General features: G+C 40.6%; 2 protein-coding genes across 2 annotated transcripts in view; one reads left to right on the top strand and one right to left on the bottom strand.

Moving 5' to 3' along the window:
• Window positions 1–280: 280 nt before the first annotated feature.
• Window positions 281–6,511, top strand: CRYBA1 (crystallin beta A1). Its single transcript, XM_044250470.1, has 6 exons — window positions 281–311; window positions 1,539–1,603; window positions 2,888–3,006; window positions 4,432–4,573; window positions 5,323–5,465; window positions 6,364–6,511. The coding sequence occupies exons 1-6, from the start codon at window positions 281–283 to the stop codon at window positions 6,509–6,511; spliced, it is 648 nt and encodes a 215-aa protein (XP_044106405.1).
• Window positions 6,512–9,047: 2,536 nt separating this feature from the next.
• NUFIP2 (nuclear FMR1 interacting protein 2) overlaps window positions 9,048–17,319 on the bottom strand; it is a 30,726-nt gene continuing 22,454 nt past the window's right edge. Inside the window, exon 4 of the mRNA XM_044248255.1 lies at window positions 9,048–16,087. Within this exon, the coding sequence (XP_044104190.1) occupies window positions 16,035–16,087 (53 nt within the window). The 3' untranslated portion in view covers window positions 9,048–16,034. The remainder of the gene's footprint in view (window positions 16,088–17,319) is intronic.

Below are 17,319 nucleotides of genomic sequence, written 5' to 3'. Positions count from 1 at the left end.
CACAGACACCTGTCCTCACCTCGCCGCTGTTCTGAGATCAAGACCACGGCCAGGGCCAAGGTCTCCCGCCTCCAGCCTCACCCACAGCAGCAGCGCCTCTTTGGATTCCTGTTTCCCCAGTTGAAACAAAAGCCTGAGGGATGCCTGCCCAGCAGGCTGAGCCACCAAAGCTCTGGGGATCAGGGGGAACAAAAGCTGAGGGAAAGCAGAGTGCTGACAGAGCCAGAGGCCCTCAGCCACAGGGCTATAAAGAGCAGAGCCGCAGAGGAAGTGGCACCAGATGGAGACCCAGACCGTGCAGCAGGAGCTGGGTGAGTAAGGCCCCACAGGGTGCCCTGGCCTGGCTGGAGAAGAGTGGGGAACTCTGGGGGAGGTAGCCTTCCCTTGGCGCCTGGAGAGGAGTATTTTTATGGCAATGAGCCCTGGCCTCGCCATCAGGGCTGAGAGGGTGCATGGCGATCCCAGAAATGAACAGGCTCCCAGGGCAGAGGGAGAAGTCCGGGGGGGTCAGAGGTGCAGAATGGAAAGATGCATTGCAGAGTGTGGCACATGCATCAGCCCCTGGGCCTGAGACCAGCCAGAAAGAAGGGCTACAGATGGCTGTTTGGGGCCAAGAAAGCTGCCTGCCTTCTTCCGTCCTTCCCTCCCTCCCATCCTTCCTTCCTTTCCTCTGGCTACCATCTTTCCCGTCTACCTGACCTCGATGGGCCTCAGCATCCTCACCTGTAAAATGGAGAGGATGACAGCACTTTCCTCACAGGCCTGGTATCGAGCTTGAGTGTATTAAATGCATACCCAGCATCTCGAACAGGGCCTGGCATAGAGCCACTGTTTTCACTATTATCAGCCCCCTTTGCTTGCGCGCTTCCCTTCAGTAAGGCTTTTCCAACGCCACCCCTCCTCTCCCTCGACCCCAAACTGCCCGGCCTTGGGCCCAACATGGTGCTGTATCCGTTCCATCAGGAGACCCAGGCCCTGCCCCTGAGGTGTTCCCCCAGGCCACCTTCAACAGAGAGACAGAGGGAGATGCTCCAATGAGTGCTGGACCCCAGGAAAGAAAGCAAGTCACCACAGAGCAAGAGCAGTCATGTATCTCTCCCGGGGAGGCCATGGCGGTTGGGTCGCGCGTGGCCAGCTGGCGACGGGCTGTGAGGAGCCGGGTGGAGAGGGGACCCCGTGCTGCGTGTGGACTGGAGGGTCAGTCACCAAGGACTTTATCCTGGGGTGGGTGAGACAGAGGCAGTGCTGCCACCCACAGGGGGTACCTGGAGGCAGGCAAGAGCGCAACAGCCACATAAATCAAGAGGTCACGCGGCCTGGGCCGCACGTCACCTGCACTGTTACTTGGAATCCCCTCGAAACTGCACGTGGAAGCTCTGCTGGGGGAAACGACGGAGGCTCAGCTAATGGAAGGCAAAACCAGGATCCCAGGCCAACTCTATCTACTGGACTTGAAGCCCCCTTTCCTTCCTCCTTTGCTGTCACTTCACCTCCTGTCCCCCAGAAGCCATGTCACCAATGGGTGTCTTGTCTTCCAGAAACCCTTCCAACCACCAAGATGGCTCAAACCAACCCCATGCCGGGGTCCGTGGGGCCATGGAAGGTAAGTTCACCCCCGTCAGATAGAATACTGACCAGTCCCCCAAGGCAGGGCATGAGAGGCGCTGTGAGCAGGTCCCAGGGTTGTGCTTTTCCACAGGACAGTGACCGACCAATAAGAGAGCAGTTTTAGGGGAAGAGTTGACCCAACATCCAGATGTTGTCTCAGGAAGGATCTTTCAGAATGCCCCATTCTGACAGAAGGATGATCCTGGAAGCCCTCGGTGTGTGGAAGATGATACCTCGTATTCTAGGTCACCTCTCCTCCACACTACTAAAATCATCTTTTTTTAAAAAAAGATTTTATTTATTTGACAGAGAGAGAGAGAGAGGGAGCACAAGCACAGGGAGCGTCAGGCAGAGGTAGAGGGAGAAGCAGGCTCCCCGCTGAGCAGGGGGCCCGATGTGGGACTCGATCCTGGGGCCCTGGGGTCATGACCTGAGCCAAAGGCAGATGTTTACCAACTGAGCCATCCAGGTGCTCCAAAAATCATCTTAAAACAGAGCAGCCCAGGGGTGCCTGGATGACTCGATTGGTGGAACGTGCACAACTTGATCTTGGAGGTGTGAGTTGGAGCCCCACGTTGGGTGTAGAGATTTCTTGAAAGTAAAATAATAATAAAAAAAGAATTAAAAAAATAGAGCAGCCCAGAGTGGAATATGCTGCCGTGGAGAAGCTGGGGTCCGGAAATGACAGATTTGCCACCAGATCCCAACCCAGTTCTCCCGACTCCCAACCTGAGGCTGATGGTAACCATTACCCGAAATGGCTGATCCTCAGCTTTTCGCCGTTTTCCTCAACACTCCTACCTTCTTCACTGGGTCAACTCTGAGGGACAGTTCACAGCTTTGGGAGTTTGTCCTCTAGCCAGGTTCAAGAGCCAAGTTCTAGTTCAAGGTATGAAAGGGATTGATCACAATTCTCGGTTTACACCATGAGTTTCTGTAGTGAATGTGGCTGGAGAAGATAAGAAATAATCTACAAGAAGGCCTGGAATTATCATTATCCTTTTCACTGGGCCAGGTATTGTTCCTGGCAAACGATTCCTGTCATAAACTCATCCCCATACTTCATTCCTAGCCTGGGCATGTAAACACCACCAACCAGTGGTATTAATCCAAGCCCCGTCCTATCCTCTCTGTAGTGGAAGAGACCTTACCAGACATCCTGGGCTACAGCCAGTGATGGAAAACACTGGGTCAGACAAAAGTCAAGCTCTTGACTGGGGCTTCTGTTCTTCCTGATGTACCACGTTCTAACTCTGTTTCCCCGTTCAATTCCATTCAGATAACCATCTACGACCAGGAGAATTTCCAGGGCAAGAGGATGGAGTTCACCAGCTCCTGCCCAAACGTCTCTGAGCGCAGTTTTGATAATGTCCGGTCTCTCAAGGTGGAATGTGGCGCGTGAGTATGGACCTCAGCAGGACCTCAGGGCCCTTGTTTGTGATCTTAGTAGAAATGGGGCCATAAAGGTCGGGATCAGGGAAGAAAGATGTCTACCCCCGCCAGATTCTAATCTGTTCTGGGAAAGAGGCCTCCCTATGGCAGTAATCTCAAAAGAAATCACTATGTGTGTAATTTAGTAACTCAAATCTAGAAGGAACACGAGGTTCCTAGTCGCTTTGTACTCACTTTGGTGGTGGTGGTGGTGGGGTGCATTAAAGAAATGTAGACCATGGGGAGGGGCAGTGCCAGTAATCAGATCCGGGTCTCTAGAGCCCACAGGCTGATACCTGTTCTCCCAGAATAGCCACAGGATCCTTCAGTTTGTCTTGCCTACAGAAAATAGGGGAAAGCGTCAAACTGCAACCTCTTTCCAGCTAATTCCCTAAGTTCTCTGTGTAAAAAGGAACTAAACCTCAGGACGTGAGAGTCATATTAGGTCCCAGCTAATTTTTAAGGAGTTTCTTATTGGGTAATTTCTTTGATGAGTTAGACTCTTGTTTTGTTTTCTTTTTATTTTATTTTATTTTATTTTTTAAAGATTTTATTTATTTATTTGAGAGAGAGAGACAGTGAGAAAGAGCATGAGCGAGGAGAAGGTCAGAGAGCGAAGCAGACTCCCCATGGAGCTGGGAGCCCGATGTAGGACTCGATCCTGGGACTCCAGGATCACGCCCTGAGCCGAAGGCAGTCGTCCAACCAACTGAGCCACCCAGGCGTCCCTTGTTTTGTTTTCTGACTCTAGCAGGATAGTTGAGGCCTTTACTATCGGCCTGAAAACACACGGAAAGGACTCTCCTTTGGCCAAAGCAAAATGGGCTTTGCACAAGTTGTGGGCCACCAAATTGAGCTAACACTTTAAAGGGAGTAAAATACTTGAAGGCGTCACCAGTAACTGAAGTTTGGCTGTGAAAAATTGATCGAAGGTGTTTTAGTAAATGAGGAATAGGGGTGTGACAGCAGGAGGGAGAACCCACAAAGCTAAAAGGAAACAAGAGACTAGTAGCCCATCAGCTGCCTGTTCATCCCTTTGCTTCCTTAGGAAGAAGCCAATGGGTTTGGCTGGAACCAAAGCAATAGTCAGTCACTAGATCCTGACCTGGAGCTCCAAGTAGAGAATAAGGTAACCTGGAGAGAAAGGAAATAACATTTTAGACTGACTTTGCTCATACACGTGACTCAGGTCAGAGAGGCAAACCCTTTCAGTGGACAATCCCAAAACAAATATTACATATTCCTGTAGCCGCCAGCTCATTTCCCACCTCTTGTGACTTGGCTCTGTTGGACCTGGCTTGATACTTTACATCTAAAACAAAAGATGCCTTCTCCCTGAGGCCACGTAGGCTCCGAACACCATGAACAAACGCCACAACTTGTCTTTGGCAGCTGGGTTGGTTATGAGCATACCAGCTTCTGTGGGCAACAGTTTATCCTGGAGAGAGGAGAATACCCTCGCTGGGACGCCTGGAGCGGGAGTAATGCCTACCACATTGAGCGCCTCATGTCCTTCCGCCCCATCTGTTCAGCTGTGAGTCTCTGCATTTTTCACCTCTGTACATGTGGGGGTTTGGGGCAAGAGAGGCTGCATATGGACTGACACTACTGCTTCTCATCAGTTATGCTGAAATGCAGCAGGAAGGATAACAGTAAAAAGAGGAAAGAAAAACACTGGTCCCTCTGTTTCTAAATCTGCCATTTGGTTCTTCCCTAGTAGAAGGTATTTTCATTAAGCTAGGAGTGGCAGGAAGTGGATACTCAAGAGCCCAGGATCTTCAAAAGTGCAGTAGGGTGAATAGTGAGAGTTAGTTTTGCCTGTCTTTGTACTCCATACACGTTAGTCTCTGCCTTAATTCTTGTATAGTATTCATATCCCCTACTGGACTTTAGGTTGTTTCCAACACAGTACACGCACACAAGCACAACATAGCTTACTTTTTCTATTCATTTCTGTGATCTTTTCTCACATTAGTGAATATTAATCCCTTGGTTGGCTGTGTGTTTCAAGTATTTTTTCCTGCTCTATTTTCTTTGTCGACCTTTTGTTGTCCCATAGTATTACATGTTATTTGTACATTTGAAATGTTATGGTTATTACATTGGACCAGACAGAATTGAGTAGTTCTTACTTCTATATTGCCTGAAATATTTTTACAATCAATGATCATGTACTCCCATCTGTAAACCAGAAGTATCTTGAATTTGGAAAAAGATAAAGAATTAAGAAGACAGTCGTTAACACTGGTACCAAATGATTTCTTAAAAATTTCTGGATTACAGAATCATAAGGAGTCTAAGATTACCATCTTTGAGAAGGAAAACTTCATTGGACGCCAGTGGGAGATCTGTGATGACTATCCCTCCTTGCAAGCCATGGGTTGGTTCAACAACGAAGTTGGGTCCATGAAGATACAATGTGGGGCGTAAGTGCAAAAACAGGGTTGGGGCACATTTCAAAGTAACTCTTGCAAATGGAGATCTTGTAAATATTATTACATCAATGGTACATCTTATCAGATTTCATACATTAGTATACTAATTTGACTGGCACGTTCTAGTTATTAGTTTTCAAATTTCAAGTTGTTGGTACCAACTCTCACTTAAGGTCAGTTTTTTTTCCCTCTCAAATATTTCTCTATGGAATTAGTTGACTACTCTTTTATTTTTATTTTTTTTAAGATTTCATTTATTAATTTGACAGAGATCACAAGTAGGCAGAGATCTGATCTTTATTTATTTATTTATTTTTTTAAAGATTCATTTAGGGACACCTGGGTGGCTCAGTGGTTAAAGCCTCTGCCTTTGGCTCGGGTCATGATCTCAGGGTCCTGGAATCGATCCCCACGTTGGGCTCTCTGCTTGCGGGGACCCTGCTTCCTCCTCTCTGCCTATCTCTCTGCCTACTTGCGATCTCCGTCAAATAAATAAAACCTCTAAAAAAAATAAAAAGATTCGTTTATTTGAGAGTGCATGCTCATAAGCAGGGGGTGGGCAGAGGGAAGCCCACTGACTAGGGTAACTGACTAGTAACTTACCAGGTTACTCCATCTCAAGACCCTGAGCTAAAATCAAAAGTTAGAAGCTTAACCAACTGAGCCAACCAGGAACCCTTTTACGTTTTCTCATAATCAAAGTTGATTTTCGACTAGCTGTCGCCATATTATGCTCACAAATAGTGCCTGGTACATTCAGGATGACTGTTGTTTTCCAAGGTGAAAAGCACTCTGTACCAATTGTGCTGAGGAAAAGATACTCAGGTTTTAGGGTACTGACCGTGTTCCTAACTAGCTTTAATAATCTAATGTGCTTTGGATTTTCTAGCTGGGTCTGCTACCAGTATCCTGGATACCGTGGTTATCAATATATCTTGGAATGTGACCATCATGGAGGAGACTATAAACACTGGAGAGAGTGGGGTTCTCACGCCCAGACTTCGCAGATTCAATCAATTCGCCGTATCCAACAGTAGTGGATTAAAAGCTCCAAGTAAGAGAAACCTTGCTAAGCAATCTAGAATGAGTTTTATGTTAGCTGCTGAAATCCACAATAAATGTCATTAAAAAAGAAAAAGTGTGTAGACTGAATTAACTACCATACTTCTTTATTTCAAAGACTTGAAAGTGTGCATGCAGTGGGGGAGGGGCAGAAGGAAAGAGAAACCTGAGCAGATTCCAAGCTTACTGTGTAGGGCTCAGTCTCAACTCAGGGCCCTGAGCGGAAACAGCAGCTGAACCACACCACTAGGTGCCCCTTTAAGTAGGCTCCACGCCCAGCAGGGAGCTCAGACTCCCGACTGTGAGATCAAGTCCTGAGCCAAGAGTCAGAGGCTTAACCAACTGAGCCCCCCAGGTATCCCACCATCCTTTTATATAAATCACACCTATGGGACTGGGAATTTGTAAAGACAAACTTCAGTGAAACCCCAAATTCCCTTTTGTATCCTTGCAAGTGCAAGGAAATTATTCCCTAACTCAAACATAAAAGCATATGAAATGTACCTGTCTATATAGTGGCAGACACACTTTCCATAAATGTTTTTTTACATCTCCTCCCCTCATTCCCTACTCTGATATGTTGATGTTAGCACTGATTTTTTTTTCAACTTGTGACAAATCAATGCTATACAAACTTGGGAAATTTCTCAAATATGCATTGCCATGGATTTCTACATAAAGTTGCGAATAAATCCAAGATTTTGGCCACTTCTAGTTGCTTAATTGCTGAGCTCAGTTTTGGCTTATTTCAATTAAGAACACAAGGTTCAATGGTCATGCAAAAAAAGTAGGATAGCTATTCCCACAGCTCATTTTTAAACAAATATGCCAATTCTAAGCACTTTGGTAACCTGTATTTGTCTTAATACAAGGACATATGACCATGGTACACTTAAGATTTAATTTGTACATTTGACCCTTTGAAAAAGTATCATTATGTCTCACCATCTTACTTTTCAGATTCTTAAAAAAGTTTAAGCACACAAAAGATAACACAAACACCTCAGAAACTTTAAAATTTTTTATTCAACAATGTACACTTAATTGTCTCTTAATGTCATCTACAAATTTCTCAAGGTTTTCTTCTGATAAAATAAGTAAATCTGGGTATGGATGTAGAGTGTTTGTAATTTATATTATTTTTAAAACACTGAACATGGAGTAAGACATCAATAAAGGAAGATCATCGTGTAACTGACGCTTCCTCAGAACCCAGGACATCAGAAACAGCTATGGCAAATACCTAAGCATTAGCAAAAGGATAAATTTCTGGCCATTGTTCTTTTATCTAGAAAAGGCCTATCTTTCTGACTGGGCAAAACAAACACTGAAAAAAAATTTTTTTTAATTGGGAGAGGGAAGGAAAAACATCCTCCAACATAATTGTAGTCCACTAATTATCCCTTCCCGCAGATTAAGAGGAGGTAACACAACTCCTAAGTGCTGGTGCACACAGGACACAGAAATTACTTCGCTCCTTCAACATGCTCTAAGACTAAACATAAGTGAACTACTGACAGATGCTGAGGAGTAGCCACGAGCCATGGCCATCTAAGATGATGCCACACTCCCTCATTTCTGCCTTTTAAGGCCAAGCACGATGGACTACATTTCCAATCTTGACTACTAGATTTAGTTTTTGACTGTCACTTTCAGAAGGAAGGGTTTTGCTGTTTTCAAAGTCAACAACATACTTCAAGAGCACACTTGATGATAGAGAAGTAACCCTCCTCTCAACATAGGGGAAAAAAAGTACAAATCAGAAATATTTCTTTTATATGTAGGAGCATGGGGAAAATACCATTATTATCTTCTACTTATTTAGCCTCTTCTATAAAAGTTCTAAGGAGATTACAAAACAGTCTTTTAAAGGATTTGACAAACCTGGCCAGTACATCTACACATCGTTAAAAGTACACATCCATGTGAAGTAAAGCTATTTAGTACATGCAGACTGCAGCAGTTTAACCAAATTCGCCCAGTTTCTAAACGTTATTCTAATCAGCTTGGGCAATTTTTAAAAGATACACATTATCTTTAAAACAACCTGTGCTTTGATATTTAAACAGCTGAATGATTCTAATCTTAAGTCATTCATTCAGAAAAACCAAACATATACTAAAGCAATAAAGGGAAAATGGTTATCCTACCTTTAAACCAGGCTTAAGACACAGAATTGTCAAAGAACTCCATGTGGCAAAGGTCCTCCCCTCCTATTTGAGTTACCTCCCATTTCTATTTGATCAAATAAACCAAAGTTTCCACGAGGAAGAGCATCCAAAAGTTTGTAAAGCTGATAAAACTGCCCTGTTTCAAGAAAAGCCCTTTAGTAGATACAAGCCCAGCTCTCATTTAAACTGAAGGTTATTAAATTAGGTGCCAGTCTTCCGCTCTTCTAGTTCTACTGATGAGCTAGCCCAGAACTATTACTTTGAGCCACGTTTCTAATGATGGTAAAGCTAAGAACAGCAAGGTAATAAGAATAGGTCACTTTTGGTAATGACACACAAATTAAACTTTCAAAACATGTGCATAGCTTTATTCATCTAAGATCTAACCTTTTCATGGAGCTTCAGCAAAATTCGAGTGTGCAAAATGCATTTCTAAAACGTAATGCAAGCAAAGCTTTTCACATTTACACTGGCAGGAAATACAGAGAAACTAACAAGTCACATTAGGGAGAGTTCAGATTTTTTTTTTTTTTTTTTAATGACAAGAATTGCACAGTTCATTATTTTGAGACAATTGTTGCAGACATAAATACTTAAAATTTTCTAAGCCAAGGTGCTTTAACAATAAAAATTTTTAGTTGGAAAGAGCCAGTAACTTGGATCGTAGCTCACAAAGAATTCCAAATTAAAGTGGACTCCATTATCTCCCTAGATTTTGCAAACAATGCTTTTTATAACACTTTTTTTTAGTAACACTAAAGGAGACAGCAAGCTGAAACTTTTTTCAAAGCACACAAGAAATGGTGTCATCACATTACTTGAAGAAGGTACTGAGGGGGTAGGGAAAGGGAGTGAAGAATCCTTTTATTATTTCCCACTACAGAACAGCCACTAACAGATTAAGAACAAAAAAAGAAACAACAAAAAAAGTAAATTAAATCACTTCCCCAGTTTATAAAATAGTTCCAGTTTGTGACAAGATCTATAACTTTAAACAGAGAGCACCAGTTGGGCGATAGAATGAGCATTTCATACTGCATAAAAATTAGTGAGGTGGTTAAGAACCATCAACTATCTCAGGCATTACTACATGGCCTTTCCAAACTTTTTTAAATATACATGCAAGGCACATTGATATAAAAATAGATCTCTGGCCAACAAACATATTAAATAAGCAAATTAAAATTTTGGCTTGGTAATATTGGCAACATCAAAATATAACCAGATAGCTTTGGACCACTTATCTTTCTCATATTCCTCCACTCCATTTGGTGTTTTCTCCTCCATTATTTTGGGTTAAGTCTCCTTCAAGTTTGGGTATGTGCTTGAGAAATGACTTTTCCTCTCGTCAAGTAGCATTCCTACTCAAGTTATCTTTGCTAAGTAAAAACATACTAGGAGAAGCAGAATAGTTGAGTTTTGATTGATTTGATTACACTAAATCTGATTGGCTCTGGATGGCATTATTTCCCCTCTGTATACAAACAAAAACTCCCCAGCTTATATAGTAGACAATTGTTTTTCTTTCTACAAGATAAATCAGCAACAAACCAATGATATTTCCTTTAAACCATTCTTCCCAAACCCTCTTTTTGAGGCAGAGAGAGGGAATAAGAGAAACAAAACCAAGATTTAAAAGATTTTCAGTAGTAGAAGACATTTTAAGGCCAAAAAGTGTAATACTAACAATTTTTATTTTCCTAAGTTATTGCCCTTCACAGGCCAATACCATAAATAGTTTATTTGTACTGATTCCCTCCTGAAGAAAAAATTTTAATTCATTCACTTTTGTTAGTGGCTGTGCTACAGGAAAGGTATTCAAAGCAACTTATAAAGGTATGGTATATAGTAATGTAAAAAGTGCATCACATTCTTGATTTTCAGTTTCTCATAGCAGCAGCAGGATTAATCCAAGACAGAGAACAGTTGTATTTTCACTCTAAGAAATGCAACAACTCCTAATGAAATGTATTCAAGATTATGAAAGGATCCTCCTCTAGAGAGGATAAATGAAATAGACTAATAATAGACAAACAGGGGCAAACTAAAGGCATTCACTCATATTTACATATTAAAACCATTTTTAACACCAAATCTTTACATCTAGCAAAAGAAATGTTTAAGAATAAAAGACATTACTAAAGCAGTATCCATTTTTTGGGAGCCTTTGTTTAGCACCTGAGGAAAAAAAAGGGTATATGGAAAGCTATGTAATTTACCTCAAGTTGGTTTCTTGGTCTGTATAAACTTTGATATACAATGAAAGTGAAAATAAACTGGAATATGTTTGTAGCTATTTTAGTAAGGCTATAGAAAAGGGATACTGCAGTATTATAAAATGGCTTTAGAACTCTGGACATAAGCAAAATTTTATGGATCAACAGGGAAGTCTGAATCAGCAATCCCAACACGTGAGGACGGCTGTTCCATAGGTTTCTTGCCCATAACTGCCATTTGACACTCCCAGTAATGCAAAAGCAACATACCATTCATGCTTCACCGGGTGTTTCTATTACCCAGACAACTTAAAATTCTATTTATTCTTATTGAGTGGCAAAACAGTGTGAAATTGAATTTAAAACTCAGTAAAGCAGTGCACTTGAGGGGAGCCAATGATTTATCATTCTTTAAACCAACCCAGGGTGGTCCTAGCTCTCACGTATCTGAAAAGATTTTTAAGTGTACTTAAAAAGAACATTTTAAGATACTCAAAGCATAAGCCCATCTTTCTCACCATAAAATAATCCTGGTGCTCTGCTGATTAATCACATTAATAAAAATAACGTCAGTATTAAGAACTAATGATAACCTATGCATCTGCAAACTTAGAGCAGCTATTATACATACTTGCCCTCTGACCCTCCCTTTTAAACAAGTATCAATACTTTGGGGAGGAAAAGATGAGCAAATCTTACACCTTTCAAAATGAAGCAGTTCAGTTCTGGATTATCAATGGACAGTGCCCAGTCAGAATCTAAGTCAACTAGTACATCGTCATGTAACAGACCTGATTATAAAAACTGTCCCTAATATGTACCTGACCTACTAGTCTATTTTGCAGTTAGCATAGGTATACAAGGATCATGTATCAAGGATATGGCCCAGTGATGTAACTATACTCCTAATCCTTGGAAATGGGACTTTCAAACCTTTTTCTCTGAAAATAGCCCTGACAAAATGACTCCCTCCTTACTTAACAGTTTAAAATAAGTCCTCTTCCAGTTCTCCTTGCCTGTGGCCATTGGATAGGACATCAAATTTCACACTAAATGGCTTTTTGCGTTTCAAAGTTTTCAAGATAAACCATTAGAGGCCTCCAGTTGGGTTAGCAACAAGACTAAACCAAGTATGAATCTACCACTGCTATGGTAATGTTTTGTGATGAAACACATTTTGTACTGTGGACAATACTTATAACTAAGGTTTGCCATATTTTCCCTAGAAACTGTTATTTGAAAAACCAATGCAGCACTTTTTTTCCTTTATAAAGTTTTTGCAAATTCTCAATGAGTAGGTAAGCAGGTGATTAAGAACAACAGCAAAATTCTAAAATGGAGATACCATCTCCAGCCATTTATTCGAAGAAAAAACAACTGGCATTAACAAATTCCTAATTATTGTCTATCCCCTCCCAGAAAGGAGGAGGCGGGGCTAACTACAGATGCTGTAAATATACTTTACGTCAAAGTTCATTACTAAGAAAGTCAGAGGAAAGGCTATGCAATTAACTTCAGTTCAGCAAAGTGGGGGTGAATAAAGAGAAAGATAAATACACCCTGTCTTTTGTGGGGAAAGGGAATTATTCTAGACATCTACAATAAGAGTGGTATGTGACACAGAAGCCTACAATCAAGACAGATTTAAAAAGAAATCTTCACCCATAATTAGTATCTTCATAGCTATTAAAAAAATAGGTCATGATTTCATTCTTAGTGCCATTTTTCAAATACTACCCTTTTAAGGATTAAAACCACCTGACTTTTATTCTGTGTAATGAGAACAAATGGCACAAAATAAATACAAGTTCATTCTCTGAATACTAATATGTCTTACACACATTCATTTACTAATTTTACTATCTCCCTGTCCCTCACACATACACACACACTACACACACACACACACACACACACACACACACACTCCTTTTTCAGTCTTTATAATGGAGGGATGTTAAAAATCCCCTCTAGACTGTATTTGGTTTAGGCTACAGTACTAATACTCTGAGTTGAAGGAAAATTCTTTATACCAAACAATAACACATTAATGTTATTTAAATGTGCTAAATTAATCACAGCTGAAGTTTGTTTAGAAGCTTACACAAAAATAATCAGAAAACAGATCAACTCTTAAGATTTTTTTTTAATAAGTGCTCTGTAAGGAATTGTGTGAGGACCTAAGGAGAAAGATTGCGACAAGTGTTACCAAACAGCACGAAGGAGATTTGTCCCAAAGTCCTGCTTGTACCTAGGCAATTAAGTCCATTAACCCAATGCCCAAAAATACTGACTTAATATGATGGGGCACTAGGGTTCCCAGAAAGAGACATTCCTAACTATATACCTCTAACCATATAATTAAGGAAATTTCAGTGGAGAAAATCAAGGTGAAATGTTGCATTGTTTCATTTAGAAGTGAGACTCTCAAAAACCTTTGGACAAACAGATAAGGGATACATTCTCTTTTTGGCTTCTCTAAACATGGAGGCCTGAGGGCTATATGGAAGGGAAGTAGGAAAGCAACAAGAGATTTCTAAAGGTATTTTTTAAGCGTTGCTTCTAAATTAAAAAGCCCAATTCAGACAGGGGCTGTTTTTGTTTTTTTTTTTTTCTTTTTAAATATATATATTCATTCAACCTCTATGTCACAAACCCAGAAAGTTTCTTGTGAGTTGTGAGACAGAAGAGCTTTTAAATTCCAGGCAAGCAAAATGGACATTTAAAAAAGAAGGGGGGAGGTGCAGGGGGAATCTGGCCCTAAGGCGACAAGTGGTTACACAAGGCAATTGAACACACAGCAGAACTTTAAAACCTATAAAACAAACTGGAGCCTTTTTGTCCTTTAATCAACCTTATTTCTTTTTTTTTTAACTTTTTGAAAATTTTTATTTAAAAAAAAAACACAAAAACACAGACTTCTTTCACTTCAGTATGTGGTATGTTGCAATTTCCAGTTTGTTCAATGCTTTAAAGCTCAAGGATGCCTCTGCTTTCAATTGTACATGGGCCTGAAGCATCCTAGCTTTTGGCAAGCAGGCAGGAGACTCAACAAAAATCAAAATAGGAACAAGGCAGACTAAATGCAGGGCACATCTGTAAACATATTATACATTTTTGAAAATTACAATATCAGTAAAAGTGATACAGTTTACAGGTGAAATGAAACTATCTGGAACTGGCCTACCACAAGTTTCTGAACCTGGACTGATACAATAAGTTATTATATATATATATTATGTATAAAAGGTTTTGTTTACATCAAGTGGAACTGGCAATCCATGCTTATACTTTTAAAAATCTAAGCAGGGCAGAAATCCAGACTAAAGATATTTTCTCTACTCTATGTTGAGCCCAACAGCTTCTTTCACAAACTACTTGTTAAAAGTCTCAAATAATCAACAAAACAAGAAAACTCATCCATACTACAGTCGCTCAAAACTGGACATTTCTTAAGCAAAGGGTTTGAGCAAAAGTAGGTACCTTCTCCCCCAAATACCCCAAGGGATCCAGTCTACTTTTATTAGAAGACTACACCTCTCTATATAAATGCCCTGCTATTTTAACCTGTATTTGACATACATGGATATACTAATTTCTGTGTGTGTGTGTGTGTGTGTAATGTGATGCTATGTCAGGCCAGAGAACTTGTTTTTATGCCACTAACATCACCCAATCTTAAATTGGACCCTTAGTTTCTGCACACACACAAAAAAATTTATTTCCGCATGCTATATACAAGCTGCAGTGCAACAGGATGGCAATGTGATGATAAGACAGGGCTAATGCTCTTCTCTGCCCAAAAGAAAATTTCCAGAATTTCACATTATTTTCCTTAAAAAACCCATTTTGCTCTAGTAATAAAATATATTTATTAAGATATAATTAGAAGCTAATAAGCTCAGAAGTATAGTTTGCATGAAAACACCTTCTATAGGCAGGGTTTATTACCTCCTCACTGGCTAAAAACATGAAAAGTTTTATAATTTTCATGGAAATTTTTCTTCCCCTTTTAGATATTTCTGAGAAATTAAAAGAGAATTTACAGAAAGGTACAGAAGTTTCTCTTTAGATGTTCAATGAAAAACAAGGAAAACAGTACATTTAGTGTTAGTGACAGAGAGCAAGTCTGGAGCACCTACAGTTGAAAAGCAGAATATATTTTTGCTCCCACTTACACAATTGCATTAAAATATGGGCAAAGGAGTATTTTCTTGTATTAAATATCTAAAGCCAATTGTTTGCTCTGTAACTTTTCCTTAAATGACACTCATGGGTTCTTCACTTGTTGAAGTCCAATATGTAACCAAAGCCAAGTGAACTGTGTACCACCAACTATTCCAGAATAATAGAACTTCAATGCCCTCCCCTATTCCCACCCCACAAAAAATAAAAGGAAAAGAAAATATTTCCCCAACATCCCCATAGAGGCTGTTCAGTTCCTGGCAAGACATGCAAATCATATTCGCTAAAAAAAAAAAAAAAAGAAAAAGAAAGAAAATAAAAAAATAAAAAAAAAAATACATCCCTGCAAACTTCAAGGCATTTTTATCCAGCATTCTCGCAGGGCTCAAAGTATAACCAAAAGATCAAGGGAGGAGTGGGGGAAAATGGTGAATCATTCTGGGTTCCCCGTGATTAGTGTATCACTTTAGTCACAGAACAAGATACAGAGATCTTTTAAGTGGATTTGCCTTTCCAGTGGGTCATCTGTTGCCCAAGTTGATGACAGCAGGAACTTTAGAACCACGCTTGTTAATAAGTCTGTATTCATTAATCACTTGCATTCACACTTAAAAACAAAAACTAACAGAAGAAAAAACAAAAACAAAAACAAAAAACTATTCAGTACCGGAGATTAAATAACCTTGTGTAGTCTCTTGAAATAAATTTGATTCCTTAAGAAGTCTAATTACTTTCAGTTGCCTTTTTTTTTTTTTTTTAAATAACTATATATATATATGTATATATATATATTTGTATATATTATCCTGTGATTCTACTTATGGTTCCTCTGCTGCGTTGAAGATCTAGGAGCATAAAAGCCTTGTGTCCCCCATGAACGGTGGCTCTAATGCTGCAGAAAGGTTACAAATAGGCAGTCTGGTCCTTCATTGATCTGGACTATCCATGGCTTCATTGTAAGTGATTATCCTTTTGGGATCTGGAGAGAAGGTTAAGAAATAGATACATAAATAAAAATAAGGTCTGATGAACGCCAAAAAGCCCACCCATATTCCAAATAGCTATCGTCATTTTAGCTGCCTCCTTTTTTACCAAAACACAATTTAAAGACCACTTCTTTGGGCACCTGGGTGGCTCAGTCAGTTAAGTGTCCGACTCAATTCTGGCTCAGGTCATGATCTCAGGGTTAAGACTGAGCCCTGTTTTGGGCTCCACCTTACGCTCTGCGCTGGGTGTGGAGCCTGCTTAAAGTTCTCTCTCTCGTGGCACCTGGGTGGCTCAGTTAAGCATCTGCCTTGGGCTCAGGTCATAATCCCAGGATCCTGGGATTGAGCCCTGCATTGGGCTCCCTGCTCAGGGGGAACTTGCTTCTCCTGTTTGTGCTCGCTCTCTCTCACAAATAATAAATAAAATCTTACCAAAAAAAAAAAAAAAAGTCTCTTTCCCCCTCTGCCCCTTCCCCCTCTTAAAAGAAAAAAAAAGAGATAATAATAAAAAAAAAAACTAAGACCACTTCTTTGTATTGACACACATATGATCTACTTTTCCAGGACCCAACAGTTCTTCATCCCAAAGGATTTCTAGCAACAGTGTCCTCTAGCCAGTGAGGGCTTCAATTCCTACAGATTAGAGAGGGGCTGAGTTCAGTTAAAAAGGATTTACGTGGGGACACCTGGGTGGATCAGTGGGTTAAAGCCTCTGCCTTCAGCTCAGGTCATGGTCCCAGGGTCCTGGGATCCAGCCCCACATCTGCTCATCTCAGTGGGGAGGAGCCTGCTTCCCTTCCCCTCTCTGCCTGTTTGTGATCTGTCAAATAAATAAATAAATAAAATCTTAAAAAAATAAATAAATAAAAATGATTTATGTGTTTCTCCCAATTATAAAAGCTTAAATCGTTCATAATCCAATACTAAAATAAACACTTGGATTCATTTATTATTATTTTTAAAGATTTTACTTATTTATGACTGAGAGAGGGAACACAAGCAGAAGGAATGGGAGAGGGAGAGAAGCAGGCTTCCCACTGAGCAGGGAGCCTAATGCAGGGCTCAATCCCAGGGCCCTGGGATCAGGACCTGAGCCAAAAGCAGATGCTTAATGACTGAGCCACCCAGCCGTCCCAGATTTATTAACTTTTGTTCTCAGTGAAATGAAGTCAAAATTTACTTTAACCAATATGGACTGTCTAATAAGGAACTGTTTGAGGCACAT

This window comes from Neovison vison, chromosome 5 (genome assembly GCF_020171115.1).
Source record: "Neovison vison isolate M4711 chromosome 5, ASM_NN_V1, whole genome shotgun sequence".
Taxonomy (NCBI): domain Eukaryota; kingdom Metazoa; phylum Chordata; class Mammalia; order Carnivora; family Mustelidae; genus Neogale; species Neogale vison.
The sequence above is the reverse complement of the archived record's forward strand: the minus strand, read 5'-3'. Positions and strand labels throughout refer to the sequence as shown.